Genomic DNA, 23,781 nt, shown 5'->3' with positions numbered 1-23,781 from the left:
ATAATAAAAATCGTATACCTCTCTACTCTCTAGGTTGGAGAGATTTAAAGTCTACTTGTTCATTGAAATGCAAAAATTTAGAAACTAGTCACCTGGCCTGACTAGCAGCCAGACGAAAAGTGTCTAAAGGAACCAAGTTTTCAGAAGTGTCTCTCTGGCATTCATTGGAGTGCAACTGTCCAATGAATATGTTAAAGTCAATTTAAACTAAGTTGCTCCGTTTCTCAGAGGTCACCACTGTTGTGAATTCTAAAACAGGGAGATGATCTACAGCCAAACTAACAAAAGGATTAACTTCTTCATAAAAGTTTCAATTTTCCCCATAGAAAACAAAGACCCTCTTTTTTCATCAGGAGCACTGGCCGTTAGTTTCCCAGAAACCACCGAAGTTTGAAATCTGGGGGTCACTTTTTGAATCTTCCCTTGTCTTCCAGCCAATCATTCACCAGGTTCTCTCGGTTTTATCTTCATCTTCCAGATTCTCCATTTCCACTGTCTGGTTAAGTCTCTTATCTCTTCACACCTGCATTACTGCAACAGCCTCTTAGCTGTTTCTTTTGCCTTTGATCTCTTATCTCTTCAATTAATCATGTATACTGCTGCCAGATTACTCTCTCTAAAACTGTGCTTTATGTTATTCTCCTGTTAGGAATGGGCATTTCTTCCACATTATCATTTCTTTTATATGCAAACTTTCCATTCTGATAGCCAAAGCCCTCCATGTACCTCATCTAGCCAAACTTTTCTCTTATTTCTCTGTCCCAGTCAAGTCCCTTTCTTGGCTCTTGCCCATAGTACTTTTGGACATTGTTTCATGAGCATTTCCTAACCCCTACCTATCCAAATCTCACCAACCCTCTAAGATTTAATACCCTGGTTCTTTCCTGAACCCTACTCTTGAAGAGGGACATTCGCAGCTAAGATAATGGAAAAGCTTATTCCAGATAGATCAAATTAAAAAGCAATGCAGAAACCAGTAGAGTCCAACATTCAGACCAAGAAAGACAGAGGTGGGCAAAGCCAGAGTATTGAGACGAAGGTTTGGAGCCACGGAGATGAGTGAATGCAGGTTACAGTTAAACTGGGGGGAGAGCAGCTGGTCATGATCAGTTGTTAGCAACACCATTTAGAGTTTGAGACTTTACTTCAGTTTAACACGAATTATTGAGTGCATTCTATGGACTAAGTTCTGTACCTACTGCTGGAGACATAGCAGCAAACCAGTCAGACATGGTCCCTTATGGAGCTCATTTTCTAAAAGGTCTCAGTTAATCAAATGAATCATTATAATGAAGTGTTTTGTGAAGAGAAATGCATGGTAGAGGGATGTAATGTAGGTTTGACTTTTCTTTGAGATCCTGATCTGGATTCCAGCTGTCTGTGTGGCATCTTTACTTACTTGTTCCAATTGCTCCTGAGCACAAATGTTCAAGACCAAAATTCACGATCTCCTACCACCCTCCTCCTCAAATGTAATCCTCTCCAAGCATTTCTTATCTCTGTGAACATCTCCATTAGCTGAACACTTGAATAAACCATAAACTTAAGAATCATCCTAAACATCTCTTTCTCTCATCCTGTATAGCCAATTCATTAGCAAATACTGACCATCACTGACAATTTCATCTTCTAAGTGTTTGTTTCTCAAATCTATCTCCCTCTCTCCATATTCACTGCACCTGTCCTGACAAAGTTCTCCTGTCTCTCCTGGACCACTTCAGTAACACAGATCTGAGTACGCCCTCTCCTGCTTAAAACACTCCAGTAGATTCCCATTGTTCTTATAATAAAGATTGAAATCCTTGACATGTCCCAAATGACTTTCAAGCTCTTGAACTTCTCTCTACCACACTGGACACTCTTCCTGTCCCAGCCACGCTAACCTACCTTCCTTTTGTTCCTTGATATAATAGGCTCCCTCTGCCCCCCAGCCCTCACTATAGGGTCTTTGCACATGTAATTCCCTCTCTCTGGAATGTTCGTCCCTCTTCTTTGTCTAGTGAACCCTTAGCTTTGCAATAGGGGCACAACACTGTGACTTCTCTCAACTCTAGGTTCCTCATCAGGAAATTGGAGACAATTTTTACTTCACAGATGAACAGGGGTTCTGATGACCAAATGCAGAGGGAAACAGCAAAAAAGGGTGCATGGCCCTTACTTTAGTAAATATTGCTCCCTTTCCTTGTTCAGTTTTTAAAAGAATTTCTGTCCTGCAATATTAGAACTTTTCTTTCTTTTTTCTTTTCTATCTTCGATAGTTATAGGTCTAGAGGTAGTACGCTTCTTTCCAGACTTCTCTTCTCTCTCATCAGTGCTTTCTGTTGTGTGTCCATTATCTGCACAGGGAAGCAAGATTGTGTGTTGGTAAATGAGCAGATTTCAGGGTGAGACAGATCAGAATTTTTATCCCAGACTCTTCTTGAGCTGGCTGCATTACCAGCCCTGTGACTCTGGGAAAGTCAAGTAACCTTTCTGAGATTTTTGCTTCCTCTTCACCAAGGAAGGGTAATCTCAGTGGCCCCACGACATTCAGGAAGCTGCTGCGAGGATTAAGTGGAATGATGCAGAAAAGGTGCTCCTTTTATAGTCCTGGGGGTTCACTCACTTCCACATGCTGATTTTATCCCTGCAACATTCCTATTTTCTATTGTTTTCTTTATGTGTCTTATGACAATTCATCACAGATTCCGTCTATCCTGAAAAGGGAAAAACACTTTGCCCACTGACAATGTACCTTTCTCCTTCATCTCTTTAGCTTCTTCAGTGAATTCAATCTATTTCTAAAGTTAGTCTCCATTTTATATCACACATCAAAAAAAAAAAAAAAGATTATTTTACTTTTCATCCCATAACATCAGTGTTCTCTTTTAGATATTTATCTATCTCATATGACTGTCAAATATGAGGTTTATCATCACCCTGGCAGATAACCTGCTATAAGGATCTTTCATGCATGGCAACTTGCGCAGGTGTTCACTTTTCTAACCCCCCTATCACGTATGATTCGGAGGACAATGCTCCATCTTTAGCTCTCTCTTCTTGTAGAAGTTGCTTTACCTCTAAAGCTTTTTCTCTAATGTTTACACTGGGGAGGGGGTTGGGGAAGGGCAAAACTCCTCCTCCTTATAAGAATTCATTGGGTACTGATTTGCAAATGGTTCCATGAGTCTTAATAGCGCAATAGAAAACTTCCTGTCCTCTAGAACTTCTAGTCTACCTCCATCTCAATACATATCCAATATGATGGCACTTTTGGGTGTAGAGGTGTTGGGAGTGGGGGTCGGGTGGGGGGGCATCCACATGTTGATTTCATTGTGAAGAGTTGCATCTTCCTTTTTTCTCTGGAGTCTATTTTAGTAGTAGGAAGAATGCCACCAATTCTAAAAGCACTGTATTTTTTTTTTTACCCCCGTAATCCTTTAATCTTATCCTCTTTGTTACCTTGCTTTCCTTACTTTTTGTCTGTTTACATCTCCTTGTCTTTTGTTACTTCCTTCCTTTTCTACATCTTAGGTCTATAACCTAATAAGTTCCTGGATATTAATAGGAGAAAACTGGTTCTAAGCTCGCCTTACTTTCTGCTCAGCACCATGAGCCCCACCTCTTCCTCTTCATCTACTCCTCTCACTCATTTTCCTTTTTGACCAGTGACTATTGTCAGCAAAACCCTACCATGTATCATCTGAGTTAAGTTATTGACATTTCATAGGGTCTAGGGGTGGGGTCTGTAGCCCCAAAGCTAATATCACAATTGGATGCATGGACAGATCATGTTCCAAGCATGAGTTATTCATTCTTCTTGGGTTTTAAACACAGTTTTTCTACTCTGAAGATGAACCTCTATTAGCTAGTTCAAGGTTAGAGAATAGAGACAAAAATAATGTTACGTCTAATTCTCCTTTCATTTCCTATTTGCCAACCAATTATCGTTCTGATTGCACATATTCCACAATTAGCTTCGCTAGTGCAGACTTGGAATGAAAACCAACATGTTTCAAATGATTCTTTGGTTAACTGGACAACATGAATATGTAATTCTCTTTGATCATCTTGATCTTGACTAATGACAGTGAGATGCCTGAACTCCATTAATGACTATCAACAAATGACGCAATGGTTTTGTGTAGGTTGATTTCTTAGCTGTGGATACAAAGGTGTGAGGGTATGGGAGAGGTTAAGTTTTGAATTTCCGCCAAATCTCTGTAATCTGACCCTAGTCCTCAAATAACTATAATGCCAAAAGGTTCTTGGTGAAACACAACTCACTGCAAATTCTGATTACATTTCCTATTCCCTTCCAAAAAGCAGAAAGGAAATTAAGTTATATTTGATTACATTACAAAAATCCAATTGGTGTCTAGGCAGGCATTACATGTCAGAAGCCAAATGTACATATTACACAGGGTCAGGCTGTGGACTGCGCAGGTCTAGTACATGGGGCTGCCCTCGTATTCTATAGCTGAGCAATTTGTAAGCATCAGGAGAGAGTTAAAAGAACACGGATGTCGATACGTGTTTTCATTATGACCAAAACAAAATATCTTTTGTTTATGTGGGGTAAGTAGAAAATTACATTCCTTGAAACATAAGTAAAATTTGTTTCTTCCTCATAGCAATGTTACCAATTTTAATATATCAACTTTCTTAAACTTTGTCCCATGAAGCCAAGTCTATACAGGTGGAGCAAAGTGTACAAATTTTCTACTTCAGTAGTTCTCGACCATTTTTGGTCTGTAGACCACTTTGTCAGCTTTAATAGAGCACTAGAAGTTTTAGTTTCTTAAATGCAATGTGCATACAAATCACCTGAGGAGTTGTTAAAAATGAAGGTTCTGATTAAGCAGGTCCCAGGGAAGGCCAGAGATCCCGGATTATCTCAGGTGGTGCCGACGCTGCCAGGCCACAGGCCACACCTTGCGTGGCAGAGTAATACAGCAAGTGGCTTTTAAACTCTATCTGCCGAAGTGGTCAGTAGAATTAATAGGCAGACGTGAGCTGCTCTCAATTCAAGAGAAACAAGGCAATGACTGTCTTTTAATTTGTATTCTGCATATATTATATTAGTTCACACCAGAATGCAAAGTATGGATATTGCTTTCATCTCATGTATGAAGAGTCCAGGAGAACATTCTACAGATCTACTGCAGGACACCAGGTTTTCCTAAGCACCAGTTAGAAAATACTGATTATTAGGTCCCATCCTCAAAGATTATGATTTTATTGGGTTTCGGGACTCTCAATCACAAATGATTCTTATTTGAATCCAAGGTTGAGAAGTCCTGATTTAGAAGTTACACTTATTTTAGGAGTTACATGTATAGGAATAACACACACGCAGCCCCCTATGGAGAGCTGAGTGCTTCTTCCAGAGTGAATGTGTAATACAAGGAAGATCATAAGTGGAGAAAAATGGAGTGAATTCAAAAGAATGAAACAAAAAAAAGGAACCATGTAGAAGAAGGACTAGGTAGAGATCTATAACCCCAGGGCAACGGGAGTTGGGTAACTGAGTGGAGACCTCCTGGGTGCTGGCAGCCAGGATGGGACAGTCTTTCCCTCATCATTACTCACACTGGCATGGAAGTAGCAACAAAGGCTAAAATATGGCATGGAAAATGAGTGGAGTACGGATAAGGAGTGTGTGTTTATGCTGATCCATTTAACTCAAAACTAAACTTTAACATTTTTGGAACTGCTTAAAAAGAAGCAAGGAAATACTATGAAACACTTTAAACTTGGGATGACAGTAAAATTTCAAAGGAGCCACTGGGCCACAAACATTCCAAAATGGCCTGGTTGTGTACCCCAGTGGGTACGACATGGCGTCTGCATGGTTGGTAGTTAAGCTTGTGTTTATAACCCTTTTGTCAAATCTTAATTTTTGTCTCAAAGCAGCACAAAAGACATCAGTGAGCAAAGGTGCTGCAGCAGCATACACAGCCGACACTCAATACCTCCCGGGGGGCCATCTCTGCTCTGGGCGAAGGGGCTCTGGACACTCAACAGCCCAGCCCATGCAACCCAGCCTGTTCCGGGCCGCATGGCTATGCAAATACCTGAGTTTGGGTGTAAGTGTAGCACCAGAAAGTCAACTCTCGGCCTTTTCACAGGGAACGTGTATTTATAAAGTTTCCAAATGTAATTTTTTTTTTTTTTTTTGCAAACCAGAAACCCAAAGCAAGAGACACCTGGTGAGTAGTAAATGTCTGGACCCTCAGAAACGAAATCTGAACCCCTTTATCAGAGCAGCACTACCCAGTTTGAGTGAACAAAAGATTCATGGGCTTCTTTTCCTCAAAGAGTTCACTTCTGTTTGTGTTCTGTTTGTGATCTTCTTTCAGATGATAGTGGCTTTGGTTACAAGCTCTTATCATGCTATCTTCTGCCTGCCTCCCAGCTGTTTAAAGTTTCCATTGGCCACTGCCATTATCTCAATTTCCATTCAGCCACCAGATCTCAAAAGCCCTCACACAGACAGCCCAAGCTAAGGTGGTTTTGCTTCTCCTGCTGCTGTTTCTTTCCTTCAGGAAAAGGCTTGTCCACAAAGGAGGCACGATGCTGTCATGCCATTAAGAAGCTCCTGAAAATGCCCCGGACCCTCCCACCCCACAAAGGGCCCTTGTAAGATTGGTTTTCTGTAGGCTGATGAAAACCTAGGAAGTCACTTTGTTTGACTGGAGTTAAAAGCTTACAATGATCTCAAATGCAGATTTTCCTTCACTAAAAAAAAAAAAAAAAGATCAAAGGAAGAAAGTATAAACTCCACATTTCCCATTCCTCCTTCTCTTGTGTCACCTCAGTAAAAAGGCACTAAGCAAACTATATGTAATTGTTAACCAACGTATTCTCTAGAATGATTTTCAACTAGAGATGCTTATTTTCCATTTTTACGCATTTTTCGCTCCCATCATTCAAGACCAGAAACCAGTATTTTGTTTGACAGTTGAGGATCTCGAGGGTTAAAAAAAGAAAGAGCATATATTACACATGTGTATATCAGAAACCATGCAACATATAAACACATATAATTCATTCTGTAAAGATGAAGATTTACCGACAAAGTAGTCAAGGAATAGTCTTAATTGCTGTGAACAACTGCTTACAAGTCAAGTTCCAAAACACCTCCCTGGTAAGAATATTCTTTTGCTGAGGGATAACTCATTTTTATTTATTGAGCTTTTAAATCAAAGGGGATGGATAGTCCTGAGGGAAAAGTTGTGGATTCAGAGAAGGGAGCACCAACGCCACTGCTGGGTTTGTTTGTCTGTTGTGGTGTGTGAGTCTGTGTGTGGTGTGTGAATCTGACGTATGTGTGTGCATCTGAGGGATTGTTTGTGAGTAGATATATGTCTCTGTGTGGTGATGGGAAGCTTTCGGTTTGTAAACTTGGGGGGTAAGGCTTCAAGGTATACTAGTAGATTTCAGCTGATTTGAGATCCCAGATGAATATACAGAATTTTAAAAATTTAGGTGTTATTTGATTAGGCAAAATTTGATTATAAGGCCCCTCAGATCACCTAAAAAAGGGGACAGACTAAAGATGCCAAGATGTCCAGATTCTGAGTAAAGTCCAATTTTCTAGGTAAAAAGAAAACATTGTTCCTGATTTGAACTTAGGAACTAAAATATTGTGGAGGGATATAGGACAAGATCCTGTAAAAAGTAGATGTTTTGCCCTGAGATACCAGTGATACCAGCGCACATGCTAGCAGGTTTTTGACTGTGGACACTGTCATTAAGTCTCTGCCCAGAAACTCCAAACTCCAACACTGGTCTCAACCACACATGTTTAATGAAGATGTGAAGAATTGTTGCTCTAACAGAAATTCTCACTCACAATTTATTTAGGTTTGACCCCCAAACAAGGGAACTTACTAAAATGGCCAGCTAGACATTGAAATGTTCCTTTTCAAATGAACCTAAATACATTTTGCAATTTCAACTATACTCACAGAGACTGAAGGCTTCTCAAATTCTGGAGGGCTTCTGGGGGTACTTGTCTTAGCTGATTATTCTGCAGCATACTGTACATTAAAACAAACAAAGAAGGACAAATGTTAAAGAAAATTGACAATAACTGACCCTAACAAGTGACAGGCACTGTTCTAGGTGGCATGGAAAAAGGCTGGCATCCGACAAAGCCTTGGCGCTTAGGGAGCTTAAATTCTTTTGAGGAGTGGCAGAATATTAACAATAAACAAATGAAAATAACATGGGACAAGTGATAAGTACTATGAATAAAAACAAAACATGGGTTTAGGGTAGTTGGTAACAAGGAGTGACATTTTATTTTTTTAATGTTTTTATTGACAAAACAACACACAAACACAAACATTCTTCACATACAAACATTCCATACATGGTATACAATCAGTGGCTCACAATGTCATCACATAATTATATATTCATCACCATGATCATTTTTAGAATATTTGCATCACTCCAGATAAGAAATAAAAAGAAAAAACTCACACACATACCATACCCCTTACCCCTTACTCCTCCTTCTCGACATTTTATTTTAGAAGGCAGTCAAGGAAGGCCTCTTGGTGGATATGATATTTGAGCAGAGACCAGAATAGAAGTCAGGGAGGGAGTTATGTGAGCATCTGGGAAGAGGTACTAAAGAAGAGAGAAGGGAAGTGCAAAGGCCCTGAGGCTGGAGCTTACTTGGTATGGTAGACTGAAGCGCATGTCCCCAAAAAAGACATGCTCTTAATCTTAATCTGTGCCCCTGTAGGTGTGAGCATTTGTAAACAGGACGCTTTGAAGATGATGTATTATCAGTTAAGGTGAACTTATTTGTGAATAAGATCTCCCTAAAATCCTATCTACATGCAACTAAACTGAATCAGGGTGGGCATTAATCTTTATTCCTGGAGCCCTTTTATAGAGAAGCTGGAAGTCAGAGAAAGCCACAGGAGGAGATCAAAGCCATTGCCATGTAGTGGAGAACTGCCATCAGAGATGAAGATGCAGGTCTAGGTTCCCAGAGGACATTGGCAAGTCATCACCAGAATGCTACAGATTCAGAGAACAAGCTTGGCTTTGCTGATGCCTTGACTTGGGACAGCCGGCTTCTAAAACCATAAGCCAATACGTTCTTGTTGTTTAAACCAACCCATTGTATGGTATTTGTTATACCATACAATGTATGGCATTTGTTATACTTATACTTAGTTTGCTTAGCTCTAGCAAACTAAGACATGACTTGTTGAAGGAGCAGCAAAGGGTTGATTGTGGCTGAGATGGAATGAATGAGGGCGAGAGGTTGCAAGAGAGAACCAGAGGCCATGATAAGGCCATAAGGCTTTATTTTAAGTGTGATAAAAGACCCCTGTCTGAGAGTTTAAGTAGGGGAATGATGCAATGATATTTATGATTTTAAGGGATCACTCTGGTGGCTGTACAGATGAGACAAAATGGAAACAAGGATACCAGTGGAAGGTTATTAAACATATTCTCCCTCCTCATATCTGGCTGCATTTTGATATTAAAAAAAATTTCCTTTGTGAAGCATGTGTGCTTTTGCTCTCCTAGTTTGAACAGTTATTTTTTTTTTCCCAGAACATAGGGATTACAAAATGGAAACACCTGGCAGCAATGAAATAAAAATATATGACTACTTGTTAGGAAATAGCAAGGAAAAAAATTCCCTTTAGAGTCCTTACATTTTGCTACCTTATTCATAAATGTTTATAACATAATAATTTTGCAGCACATTTTCTTTCAGTATTTCATGGCCTATGTAAACCCTAGGCAGAAGATTATTTTTGGAAAGCAGAAATGTTCAGGAATTACCTGAGCTTATGAGGTCACAAACTTACATTTGGATTTCAGAAACAAATTGCCTGGATCTCTCATCTCCACAACTGAGATTTCTTTTTATCAGTTGACAAGCTGGGATTCAAACCTTGGAATGTTTATCTCCAAAGCTTGATGTACTTTGCACAGCTCTGTGTAGCATTCTCTTGGGGAATATTTGCTGAATGTATAAATCTACAGGCTGTATCATGGATGTTAGAGTTAAGGCATGGTTAAGAGCCCGCGTCCTAGCCTCAGGCCACCTCTTTGCACTAGCTGTGTGGCCTCAGGGAAATCACTCAATCTCGCCATGCCTCAGTCACCCATAATAACACACATCACACGGGGCTTACTGTGATGATTCAATGAAGGAAAGTTCTCAGAACAATACCTGCTGCACTGTACCATTCAACAAAGGTTGGCCATCACTGTATGAATTAAGAAATTGCTTCCCCAAACTAGTGATAGAGTGGGATTGTACTGTTGTGACAATTTAAAAAGTTGGAGAAAAGGAAATAATCTGTGCCAATGGTTCTCAAACTTTAGGGTTCACGAGAATCCATTGGCGGGCTTGTTAAAACAGGTCACTGGAGGGCAGTGCGATGGTGGCTCAGTGGCAGAATTCTTGCCTGCCATGCCAGAGACCCGGGTTTGATTCCCGGTTCCTGCCCATGCAAAAAACAAACAAGCAAACAAAAAAACAGATCACCAGAGCCCCACCCAAAAGTTCTGGTTCAGTAGGTCTGGGGAGGTGTCAGAGAATTTGCATCTGTAATAAGTTCTGAGGTGCGAAGCAGGGTACCACATGCTGAGAACCACCCATCTATTTTATGCAGAATTTTTTTCATGGTATAGACATGATATCTTTTGTTTTCTAAACACAGTTTTATTCACACTTCGTAAAATCCATCCAAAGTGTACAGTCAATGACTCTTCTATAGTCACAGTTATGCATTTACCACCACAATTAAAATAGAACATTCTAATTTCTTTGGAAAAAAAGAATTCCATACCCTTCACCCGCCCCCCACCCCCCCACCCCCCATAACTGATACGTAGTTTTGGGACCTTTGTTACACTTGCTGGAAGGGCGTTATAATGTCTGTGTTAACTATAGCCCTTAGTTTGCATTAAGTGTATTGTTCCCACATATCACTCTATTATTAACACCTTGTAATCGTTATGCACTTTTGATCTAGTTCATGTAAGAACTTTCTTATGTTGTACAATTAACCACAGTCATCATCCACTATAGCGTTCACTGTTCGCTCCCTATTTTATCCTCTAGCTCTCCTTTGAGTGACATCCAGGACTCTAGCCTTCTTTCCACTCTATGTACACTCAGCATTACTAGTTATACTTATGGTATTTGCTTCCATCATATAGCATTGTTATGCTCAATATTTTTAAAACTTATTTATTAATTTAAAAAGTTAACAAACCAAATAAAGCATCAACATATATAATCAGTAATTCACAATATCATCACATAGTTGCATATTCATCATTTCTTAGAACATTTGCGTTAATTCAGAAAAAGAAATAAAAAGACAATAGAAAAAGAAATAAAACGAATACAGAAAAGAAAAAAAAGATTATACCTACCATACCCCTTACCCCTCACTTTATTGATCACTAGCTTTTCAAACTAAATTTATTTTAGCATTTGTTTCCCCTATTATTTATTTTTATTCCATATGTTCTACTCGTTTGTTGACAAGGTAGATCAAAGGAGCATCAGACACAAGGTTTTCACAATCACACAGTCACATTGTGAAAGCTATATCATTATTCAATCATCTTCAAGAAACATGGCTACTGGAACACAGCTCTACATTTTCAGGCAGTTCCCTCCAGCCTCTCCATTACATCTTGAATAACAAGATGATATCTACTTAATGCATAAGAATAATCTCCAGGATAACCTCTCGACTCTGTTTGGAATCTCTCAGCCATTGACACTTTGTTTCATTTCACTCTTCCCCCTTTTGGTTGAGGTTTTTCTCAATCCCTTGATGCTAAATCTCAGCTCATTCTAGGGTTTTTCTCAATCCCTTGATGCTAAGTCTCAGCTCACTCTAGGATTTCTGTCCCACATTGCCAGGAAGGTCCACACCCCTGGGAGTCATGTCCCACGTAGGCAGGGAGAAGGTGGTGAGATTGCTTGTTGTGTTGGCTGGAGAGAGAGGCCACATCTGAGCAACAAAAGAGGCTCTCTTGGGGGTGACTCTTAGGCCTAAATTTTAAGTAGACTTGACCTATCCTCTTTGGGGGTAAGTTTCATATGAACAAACCCCAAGACTGGGGAGCCCAGCCTATAGCTTTGGTTGTCCACACTGCTTGTGAGAATATCAAGAATTCAGCTTGGGGAAGTTGAATTTCTCCCCGTTCTCACCATTCCCCGAAGGGGGCTTTGCAAATACTTTTCCACTCACTGATTGAATCACTCTGGGATTCAGAGGGGCATCACTCTGGACAAACCAACAAAATCTTATATCCTTCCTGAGATTCCCTGTACTTATGGTGTTCAATCAAACTATCTACATAAGTTATATTAGGAAATGCACTAGTCAAAATATAAATTTTGTAGCAAATAAACATTTTTTGCTTTAGTCTCACATATAAGGTGACATTTTAAAATATTAATTACCATCTATTTTCAGCACCCTGCAGTAATGACATTCCTTTGTTATTCCTCATGCAAAAACATTTTTAAAATTTGTACATTTAGTCACTATTATTATACACTCTAGGTATTACTGGATTATACCATCTCAATCTTTCACATCTATCTTTCTGATTTCATTTATGTCCCCAGCCCTCCTCCCTCTATCATTCTCACATGCAGCTTCATTCAGTGTTTTAACATAATTGTATTACAGTTAGGTATGCTGAATATTTTTAACAGAATATTGTCATCTGGACTCCAGGCCGCATTGGGCTTGGAGATAAGGCCTAAGTTTGAACCTTGGTGAACTCGAGAAAACCATTTAACTTCCCCGACTCTTAGTTATTTTTTATTTTTGGGTGCATGGTCCATGAATTGAATCTGGGTCTCCCACATGGAAGCAGGCATTCTAACCACTGAACCATGCTTGCACCCTCTGACTTTTAGTTTTCAAACTGTCTAATGGGGATAATGTTTGATTGAAAAGATACTTGAGGATTAAATATGAAAGTATTTGTAATATTTTCTTATATACAAATATGAACTCATATACATACGTGAACTATTATCAGACATGAAAAATATTTGGAGATCCTTATTTACACTTTTCTCTCCATTGCTGAGATTCTGTTTTCCAAGGAATATAATTCTATTTGTATTCCTATAGTTTTACTCAAGTAATCGATTTCATTGTGTTAGGTTGGATTATACTAAAATTCCATAAATTAAATCTCAAAATGAGTTAGTTGGTTCCTCATGAAGAAAGTGAGGTTTTAGAGGAGATTTTCATATTTCACTTACCAATTGGGGAATTGGGAAGTTTGTAGGTTGAATCGCCTATTTGCACAATTTATTTGAATATCACAAATTTACATTTCTATGCTACTTTACACTTTTCTGCACAGTTTCAATCCATTATCTAATTTTTAACTTCACAAAAATGTGTTCTAAGTCACGTATTAATTGTGATACATTAAAATGATGGTAAAATACAGATAACGGGCTTATCTGGTGTCTAAATTTGGTAGGTGATTTATTGCTGGTACAAAGTGTGTGCTGAATCGTCCTTCCAGCCTTTGCTCACCAAACAGTAAAATCCTTAAAATATGGTTCCTAAAGTATATTCCTAAAATATCCGGAAAATCGGAAGGTAAGGTAAGAGGCATTTAGATAGCGTTTCTTCATTGGATAATTGCAAACTTTCTCAGTAACTTTACACATCTTGCTTCAGAAAATGGAGCTTCAAGGAGTTTTAATAATGATAGCTTTTAAAGTTACCCATGAGCTACCTGCTAGCAACTTCACTCTTCACTCACTTCAACCAGTGAAATCCCAAAAACAAATTAAAAAAAAAACTTAATTTGAGCTTTGCTCTCTCCTTAAATAAAGAAGGCTTGTTTAATTACTTTCAAGTGACAAAACAAGAAGTTATCGCCACTATAACCTTATAAGTCTCCAGTGAGTTAATTAGAAAAATCTGTTTCTGCTTAAGATATTTCAGTGGGAGACGAAACAATTAAAGGGTTTACGGCACTGTGGAGTGCAATTAAAACAGAAACCATTCACAATATGGCTGTTGATTTCTTCTGCAAATACTTTCTTACTGAATGCATTGAATATAAGCAGAATGCACTGGGAACTGATAAGAACCTGGGCACTATTAATTTCATTTTTATCATTCATATAAGGGTAAGAAAACAAAATGAAACACATTGTCTAGAGACAAAGATGACTTCCTACTTTCTTAATTTCCTTCCCAGAGGAGCTTTAAAATATTCATTTTTTCATATAGCATTCCCATGCTACTCTAACAATACAATTTTTTGGTTATCTTTTTGCCAACAGGACTAAATAAAAATAGGTACACAGAAGCAGAGGGAGAGGAAATAATTTGTTGAAAAGGGACTGTTCAAAGGACATGTTCAAATCCTAAACCCCTGTTTCTTGGGATGTGAACCCATTTGTAAACAGGATCTTTGAAGATGTTCTTCTTAGCAAAGGTGAGGCCAAACTCAATCCAGATGGGTCATAATGCAAGGACTGAAGTCCTTATAAGCAGAGGAAATTTGGACCTAGGAGGAGGAGACAGATGGGGAGAGAGATGGCCATGCAGTGGAGGCAGGGGCTAAGTTATGGATTGCTGCCAAGCACCACCAAAACACTGCAGATTTCAGAGAAAGAATGGCACCTTAAATTTGGATTTCTAGTTTCCAAAATGGTGAGACTATAAATTACTGTTGCATAAGCCAGCTAGTCTATGGTACTTGATTACAGCACTCTTGGCAAACTAAGATAGGGATTTATGACATGATGGTCCCTGATTCTTGGTTATTCCCTCTGCCTAACTGTCCTATGGCTTAATATCAGGTAACTACTGAGGCTCTGGGTCTACATCGTAATGGGGGAATTCTGGCTAATTGTGACTTCCTCCCTTTTTACCCATCACCTCCACGTGGCTTCAGTTTTGTTGGTGGGTGGCAAGAGGATGAGTCAATCCTTGACAGAATGGCCTACACATGAGAATGAACTCTTGTTGAGGATAGGTAGATTCAGAATTATACTGGATTAGATCTTTCACAGTATAGAACCCATAACCTATTTTTTTCATTAAGGCCAATATTTACAGGAATAATAATCTTAAGTATTAGTTATCTTCCAGAGCTCACAACAACAAGGTTTCAGATATAAAACAGTTCTAGCCATGATGGCTTCATCTCCACCTTAATGGACTAGACCACTATCATTTTTTCTCTTCTTTTACTGTCTTCCTTACTCTTATACAGGTCAGGTCAGCTGACTATTACTTTTATATTATCTTTCTTATGGTGCTACAATATAATTAGTTATTTCTTTCTCCCAACCACTTTTGGACTTTATAAAACATTTAAGAGAATTTCCCTGAGGGTTGAGACAGGCCTATCTTGATCAGCATCTCACCTCTAGCATTGTGGTTCTCCACCCTACTCGACTCAATGCTCCCTTTCAATAATAAACATTTTGTAGTGCCTCATATTGAAATGAAATTTATAAACATATAGCCTACCTACACTCATCATCAAAGAAAAAATCAATATAATACTATGCCCTACATGTAAAACAAAGAAGAAATAAAAGAAAAGTAATTTACAATAAAATAATATTATGTCTCACTATATACATAACACAGAGGTGTGGCTACGCTAGGGAATGCATTTATGAACAAGTCAGATACTTGCTTCTACTTACAATGAATATGGATGGGTGTGAGAAAAATAATATGGTCAGAAGCCATCCTGTCCAAGAACAGAGAACTAGAGTAGAGATCTCCATGGATACTAAAACAAAACCTAGAGTTATGATATGTAATATTAGACCACAGTTACAGTATATTATATGGGAAAGAAGGAAATAACCTTTATTAAAATAAAGAGAGCATGCCAAGGCAAATTATAGATGTTGTAGGAGAAAAAATGAGGAATTGTGACACAAATGAACATAGTCTCACAACTGAGTGTTCCTTGTGTGTAAGAGTAGCGTTAAAATAATTCCTATGTTCTGACATAGGACAGGATAATACCACAGGGAACATTTCTCCTCTCTCAAAATTCTATCCCACGCAGAGGCAAACATCATTCAGTTTATAATACTTCAAAAGGTCCCAGAGAACATATTTCTCCATAAGCAATGGGGAATGGAGGTTAGTTGGGAAAAAACGCCTTCGTAGAAGTTGGGTGGTAGACTCTGTTGGATGGTATAAGAGTAAGATTGAAAAAGCAACAAATCACCCCAAATAAATAAATCATAATACAATTTGTCACAACAAAGATTTTATATGGCTGTGCTCCAAAAGCTAAAAAAGCCAAAAATGCAAAATATTTACAAATTATTATTAATGAAATTCAATGGACTCCCTGTGTTACATGTTTTTCTGCTAATTTCATGACAGCTGTTTTTTAAAAAGAAGTTTCAGATCTCCTCAGTTATATGACTTTAATTTTTTTGTGGCTTTTGCGGTAATTCTTCTACTGCATTGAAACCATTTCCAACTAAATATATAGTTAGAAATCCTATAATGCCTGGACTAGACAGGATGGGCAAATTGAATTAATTATTCAATCATTTTGAGGGAATGTATTTATTTCATTTGATTTTTCCTGTCCAAATGATTAGATTCTTGCAGAACATCTGGTAAAATCTTTCAGTAGTATTATGGATTAATGTATTACTGATTTATATTTGGTGTGGTGGGATAGTCAGAAGTCAAGTGGACGCAGGAGAATTCTTTATGCAGGGCTGTGCAGCACATCAGAGGACACTTTATTGCAACCAAAGATGCCCCTACAAGTTGTTCATGGTACCTCACAGAGGCCAGGACCACCGTGGTTGGGACACTGCTCTAATACCAAAGTACTTCAAAAATATTTGAAAATTATGTCCATTTGTTGAATGCTAGTCTTTAACATTAATTTAAGGGAACATTGAACATTTATGTCTTTAAGGGAAAAGAGAACTTGATTCCTGGCAAGGGCTTGTTCCTTTTGAACCCTCCTCACACTGACGGTGATCTAGCTTAACTGCAAACTCTGAACCTTCCATTCCCTTGCTTGCATCTCTTCCTTGACTCCTTAGCATGCCTAGAAGATGACAACACAAAGTATCTCATCATGGCATACACCATTCCTGGAACCAGGACGTGTTCTACCTCTCCAGGCTCTTCTTCAGATACCACCCACCTCCTTTTAGATACCAATCTGCTCAAGGCTCCCTCTGGATCCAGGTATTTCCTGCCTCTGCATCTCTGTACATGTTGTCCCTTAAGCCTCCAGCAGACCCAAGCACCTTGTTTGGTTGGCCAGTTCTTAGTTGTCTTGAGATTTAGCTCCTGGTCATCTCTTTGGGGGAACAGTTCTCCTAGGAAACTGATTCTGAATCATCCAACTGGACTAAATACTGCTAACTTGTATATAGCCACAGTGCCATCATGCATTTACAGAGACACTTTCCACAGGAATGAGAGGCGATCTGTTTATCTACCAGTCCACTGCTAGATTATAGGCTCTCCATGGCATGGGCCATCTTTATTGGTCTGTGTATTTCTAGCAATTGCTTGTTTAGTGCCCACTTTGAGTGTTACAGTTATCAAGCTTTCGCTGAACATGAACGTTTACAGAAAACAGGAAACACATTGGTTTTAGACCCACTCTGACTAAACACTGCATTTCATATTTGCCTAGTAGAAAGGGTACATTGAAATGGTATGCTTCAGGGATAATCTAAGATTTTTCATTTTTAAATCATATTAAACTAATGCTCTCTGAAATTGTCATGCAAAATGCACCATGGGAAGCAGCAAAGTATGTGCAGAACTGTTCTGGGTAAATACAACCTGCCTGCAAGTAGGAGCCCACATCAGATATGAAGGCTCAACTTTTCTGTTTAGTATGCAATAGAAATTTCATTAATACACATACAGCGTTAGGTTTATAACATACAAAAGGAGAAAAAAGTTGACAAGCTCTTGTTTTCTCTGTATCATCAGATCAGATCAATCATTCAACAAATATTTGCTGAGTGCTTACTGTCAGACACTGTTCTGGGAGCTGGTAATTGGCCTGGAGAGACAACATCTCTCATGTCATTGAGCTTTAGAGGGTGTTGTGGGAAACAAACAACCAATAATAATATGATGCAATTAGAAATATATAACGGTATAAATAGAAATTTCCAAAATGTTATAATGGAAAAGTTCATACAAAATGAGTAAATCAAGTATAAGAATTCAAGGGCTTAATTATAATTATATGTAATTCCGATTGCTAGAATATATATAATCCATATGTGTATCCATGTTATATAACATGTATATATATATATATACACCCACATTATACATTCATAATGCATATATAATTATGATAGCAGAAGATATGCTTGCACTCAGACACAGATACATGCACACTTACCCACAATCTAGCTCAGGATATTCAATATATAATTTTTTCTTTACCTTTTTTTTATTAATTAAAAAAATTAAAACAAAACATTAAGATATCATTCCATTCCACATATACAATCATTCAATATATAATTTGTTACATGAATTAAAAGATTGATTTCAGTATAATTTATTTAACAAGTGTCTACAATATTTAACAGTATATACAGGTCAACACAGGGAAAGCATCGTCATAGTTCTCTCATGATATATTTTCGAATGGTTCCAAATATTTTGCTGGATTCATGCAGATATAGGCATACTGGAGTTGGTGTTACAAATCAGAATTTTACCACACAGAGAACTAACATTAGGGTTTGGCCACATGACAACTCAAAATTATGTCTTCCAAGTAGCAAAAGTAACCCAAAGAGGGGAGAAAACCAAACCCAATCACCTTAGCAGACTGGGCAACTGGCTCTGTTTCTGAATATAATCTTTAACAAAATATTATCTTTAGTTAAAATGTTTCTTCCTAAGCCACATATCCCTCAGGTCACTGAAATTGAATTTTCATAAGCAAAAATATCTCAAAGACCTTTTTAGAGTTGATACTTTTCTGGGGGGGAGGGGGCTGGGGTGTTACATGGGCCAGGAATTGAACCCGGGTCTCCTGCATGGCAGGCAAGTATTTTACCACTGACCCACAGATGCACTCCTAGGGTTAATAGCTTTTATCTTAAAGAAAGGAAATAAAATTAGGACATCTTCTCAGAGATAAATGTTCATTGAAAGTATGACTTTCAACTTGCATTATATATAGCTTGCACATATAAAAATATAAAAAATATTTCTCTACCTGGGTGACATTTTCCCCTACACTGAATGAACCCAAACAAACTTAAGACATCAATGCTAGAAGAAGGAGGTATTCAATAATAATGAGTTTTCTGATAAACACATTGGGAAGTTGGGCATTAAATGATTGGAAAATTCACTTTTACAATTCTCAAGGAATCACTATTTCCTAATTAAGCAACTACATACAGGATCTACTCTGAACCAGGTTTTTCCACATATTTACCAGTGGGACCTGAACCTGATATGTTTAGCTGATCCTTACTCAGTGCATCACAGGGAAACAAACTTCAAAAACAGTTTGAAGTGTGATCTCATTATGTCAACATCATGGTGATTTATTCACTCAGTGAACAGAATGATTCAAGACACTCTCCCCAATTCACAACACAAAGAGAAAGAAAAAAAAAAAAAAAGAAATAGTGTTTTAAAAGTTTGAGTTGATAAGTTAGTTATTAGAGGCAAACAGACAATTTTAGATATTAAAGTTATAAAAGGAGAGATGAAATTTTTTCACACACAAATGCAGCCAAGTGTACTGGGGTTCTATGGGACCAGTGGCGGTAGACTTGAGCTTAGATGAGTTATTCCATGGATCCAACTAGTTTATTAGAGGGACTCAATCTTTGCAAGCTAATTAGCCTCCCCATGACCCCCAAAACAGAAATATATCAAAGAACAGTAGGTTTACTTACAGAACTTTAAGACTGTAAAGCCCAGCAAATGCTCCCTTGGGAATGTATGTCAAGGAATTTCCAGCAAGACGTCTGTGGGGTTAGAGGGAGAGGAGAAAGAGTGAGCATAGCTCTCTTCATGTGGAATTCATTTAGTTGCTAAAAAAATGCAATATAATTATGCTCAAACCACAAATGCCAGAAGCAACTGTAAAGAATCTTGTTTTGCTATGAAATTTTATGAAAAATTTCTATAAATTTCTAACCAAAATGCTGGCAGAAGAAGTGCCTAAGAAAAGTACAGTAAATTACCTGTTTCACAACAAAGCATCTAATAATATATATATGTAACACACATATACACACATAAATTATCCTTTAAAATTTTTTAAACAAAAGCTAAAAATATATAGTTTGCAAAAACTGTAATTATCTTTTATAAGTATAAATAAACTGGATAATCAAACATAAAAATAGTTCTCCTGCAATTATACTACAAAATAACCAACCTTCTTATTAAACTTGGCAAATAAGAATGGAGACCAGCACAATTAATCTTTTCTAAACTCTACCAGAAAAGCATGGAGTAGCTTAATTAATTTAGCATGCTTTAATTGAGCAATGCCTTAAAAAAATTCAGCACAGTAATTAAAGCAATTTTAGTATTGAAAACATTGACATGGGTTATTAAATGGAGCATTTTGACATCATTAACTGGTAAAATTAACAAAGTTCACTTTACGATATTTTTCTAAGTGGGAAAGGGTCAAGCTGAGAACATATGCAAGAAAGATCCATAAGGTGTGGCTTCTGAAACAGCTGGTTCAGGACTTTCTCGGCAGCCAGATCAAAGCCATAACCTCAGATGTTACATGGTCCCACAAAATGGAGAGCCCAAGGACTCCTCTGAGTGACTCAGAGGAGCACAGAGACTTTTAACGAGCTGATCATATCTACAAATGGTGGGCAGGACCAGGAGCCAAGGCTTACCAGTGAGTTCTTGATGGAAAGGGGAATTTGGGAGTAAGAATCGCATTGGTCCATTTGGGCAGTGTTTATTCCCAAAGGGTCTTCCAGCTTCAAAGGTATCTTTTTTGAAATTATCTCCAAAGTAGAGAAATTTCAGTCACAGAGATACACTGATAGGACTGAAGTGAGATATGTATCATACACCTTCAAATCTGTGCCCCACTCCAATCCACGCTACCTCAGTAGACCATACATGAATATTTTAAAACACTGCAACCATCGCATGAACAGAAATTCTGAATAACATTTGTGTGTGTGTATTAAGAGCATTATATTCTCAGTCTAAAGTAAGTTTAATTAATATGAAAATATACCACAATTTTTGTAACCCTGCTCTTTCTATTTAAAAATGTTTCAAGAGGAGACTTGGACCTCTCCAGGGGGCTCTGCTGATCTTGGGTCTGCCACCAGCTTGCTGTGTGATATTAAATATGTTACTTGACATTTCTGAGCTTTGTTTCCTCAGTTTTTACAAGAAATGGTTAAGATTAGATGGCTTCTCAAGTCCCTTCCAGCCCCCAAACTCCATTATTTTCCTGTCTTGCCTTATGGTTATTTGTATTTGTGTCTGTTTTTCCTTCCCTTAACAGATATAATCTTTTTTATTACCAGGACAAGCTCTTGTACTGTACTTCTCCTGCCTTCCTCATGGTGCCTAAAGCAGTGCTTTTTTTCAAACTATAAATAATTTTGTGGATCCGGATAGAATTAAGAAAAAAGAAATAGAATAGAAAAACAGCAGAACACATTGGCTAAAGAATTGTTTTTATGAAACTTTTCTTTCTAAATATATTTGTGGAATTGGATTGAAGGTGAAAATGCCTTTCCTTCTGTACATGGTCTGAAAAATTTTAAAGCCATCAGCCTAGAGCATAGTAGGCATTCAATAAATAAATGTGAATAACATGTGATTCAGCTTAATATCTGACCGGGGTGATTTCAGAGAAGTTTTATTTTTTTATTTCCTGCAAAGCTGTCTTACCAGAAAACCCTCATCAGCGTATCCATCTGGTTTCCTCATATTCAGTTCTTCCCTATTCCTACTTGTTGTACACTCACTGATGATCATCTTAAAGAAGACCTAATCTTCTTGCCTTGTTGAAAAACCATCAGTTTCCATGCCAGGGTGAAAAGAAAAGAAGTCCTCAGCCTCTTCTCCCATAATTTCCTCCTCTGTACTCTATGCTGCAGTTAATCCTAACCATGAAGCCTGCTTTTCATAGACGTACCCTGCACTTTCACCTTTCTGTCTCTCTGCTCCATCTAAAATGTTCTCCTTCTACTCCTCTCTCCTTTCCTCCTTCTCAAAGTCTCTCATTTCTGATGGGCAATATCACTATTTTGAACCACTCTGGTAGGATTCCCTACCTTTCTGAAGGCTTCAACAGTCTACCTGGTGTTATAGAGTCTACCTGTCCCATCGTGTGTCAAAGATGGGAAATTCCTTACGTGGGGATTCTCTGTGTATCCATTATAGGGCTTTGCATTGGGTCAGAAACATCAGTAGTGGTCGTTCTGCACTACCCATTCTTCTTCTTTCAGCATTAATCCCCCCTCCCTGGAGTTTCAGCAGCATCCCTGGCCACCCAGCTAGTGACTACATTTTTCAATTTTCCCTGAATCTAAACATAGGTACATAGGTATGTGACTAAGTTTGGGCAGTGGACTGTGGTCAAAAGTGACAAGTAAAACTGTTGTGTTACCTCCTGTGCTTGTTTGAATCTGTTATGTGTCCCAGAAAAGCCTAAATTCTTACAATTCAATCCTGTGGGGCCAGATGTAATATAGGTCAGACCTTTTGATTAGATTATTTCCATGGAGATGTGACCCTACTCATTCAAGGTGGGTCTTAATCCTTTACTGGAGTCCTTTAAGAGAGATCACAGAGAGCTCAGAAAGAACTGCCCTAGGAGAAATCAGAAGGACCCAGAGCAGCTGAGACAGTCATTTTGAAACCTGCCCAGGAGAGAAGAGCCAACAAACGTGGCCATGTGCCTTCGCATGTGACAGAGTAATGCTGGATGCCATCAATCTTTTTTGAATGAAGATATTCTCTTGTCGATGCCTTAGTTTGGACACTTTTATGGCCTTAGAACTGTCAATTTGTAACCTAACAAATCTCCTTTGAAAAAAGCTAACTCACTTCTGGTATATTGCATTCCGGCAGCTTTAGCAAACCGAAACACCTCCTTAAAAGGAAGCCGGGGGTTCTCCATTTCCTTCCTTTCCTCTTTCTGCAGAAGAGGTGCTTGTGAGACAGTGTCAACAAGTCTGGTGTGGAAAACATTCCACAGAAGGCAAAAGATCAACAAAAAACAAACAAAAAAAAGGATCCTGAGACCCTGGACACCTTGTGGGACTGATCTACCACCTGTCCTGAAACTGGTTTTGAATGAAACACTGAGTCAGCACAGAACCCTTTGTCAACCTCTGCATACAAATCAAGGATTCCAGGATTATTTAACTGGCAAGGCTAGTCAGCTTCCATTGCTGGAGAGAAACAAAAGGCTGCATCACACCTGCCCAGATGCTGACCTCAAGAAATCATGCTTGCAAAGCCATTCCAACCTTTGACATTTACTGTCCTAGCTTTACTTCCCTTTTATCTTCTCAATGCAGCTTGAAGTTGACATGCCTGAACTATCACAGGCATTGAATGTTGCTATTTTACTAACAGTCACTCTAAGGTGGGAAGCCATTTACTTTATCATTCTTCCAAGACGAGAAAGTGTTTATATCCAACATATATTTATTGAGAGCTTGATTGTTTCTAAGACATTGACGTTGGAAACAAAAGGGAGAAAGTAAAAACACATTTATTTAAATTAGTTTAA

The 23,781-nt window shown here is 38.3% G+C and overlaps 1 protein-coding gene across 1 annotated transcript in view; it reads right to left on the bottom strand.

The window, feature by feature from the left end:
• Positions 1-23,781, bottom strand: part of LGR5 (leucine rich repeat containing G protein-coupled receptor 5) — a 140,544-nt gene that overhangs the window by 40,990 nt on the left and 75,773 nt on the right. Inside the window, exons 3-4 of the mRNA XM_077111436.1 lie at positions 19,940-20,011; positions 7,953-8,024 (exon numbers count right to left, since the gene is read on the bottom strand). Coding sequence (XP_076967551.1) covers positions 7,953-8,024; positions 19,940-20,011 — 144 coding nt within the window. The remainder of the gene's footprint in view (positions 1-7,952; positions 8,025-19,939; positions 20,012-23,781) is intronic.

Source organism: Tamandua tetradactyla, chromosome 7, assembly GCF_023851605.1.
Source record: "Tamandua tetradactyla isolate mTamTet1 chromosome 7, mTamTet1.pri, whole genome shotgun sequence".
Classification (NCBI taxonomy): Eukaryota; Metazoa; Chordata; class Mammalia; order Pilosa; family Myrmecophagidae; genus Tamandua; species Tamandua tetradactyla.
Note: the sequence above shows the minus strand (reverse complement) of the source record. Positions and strands in the feature narration are given on the sequence as shown.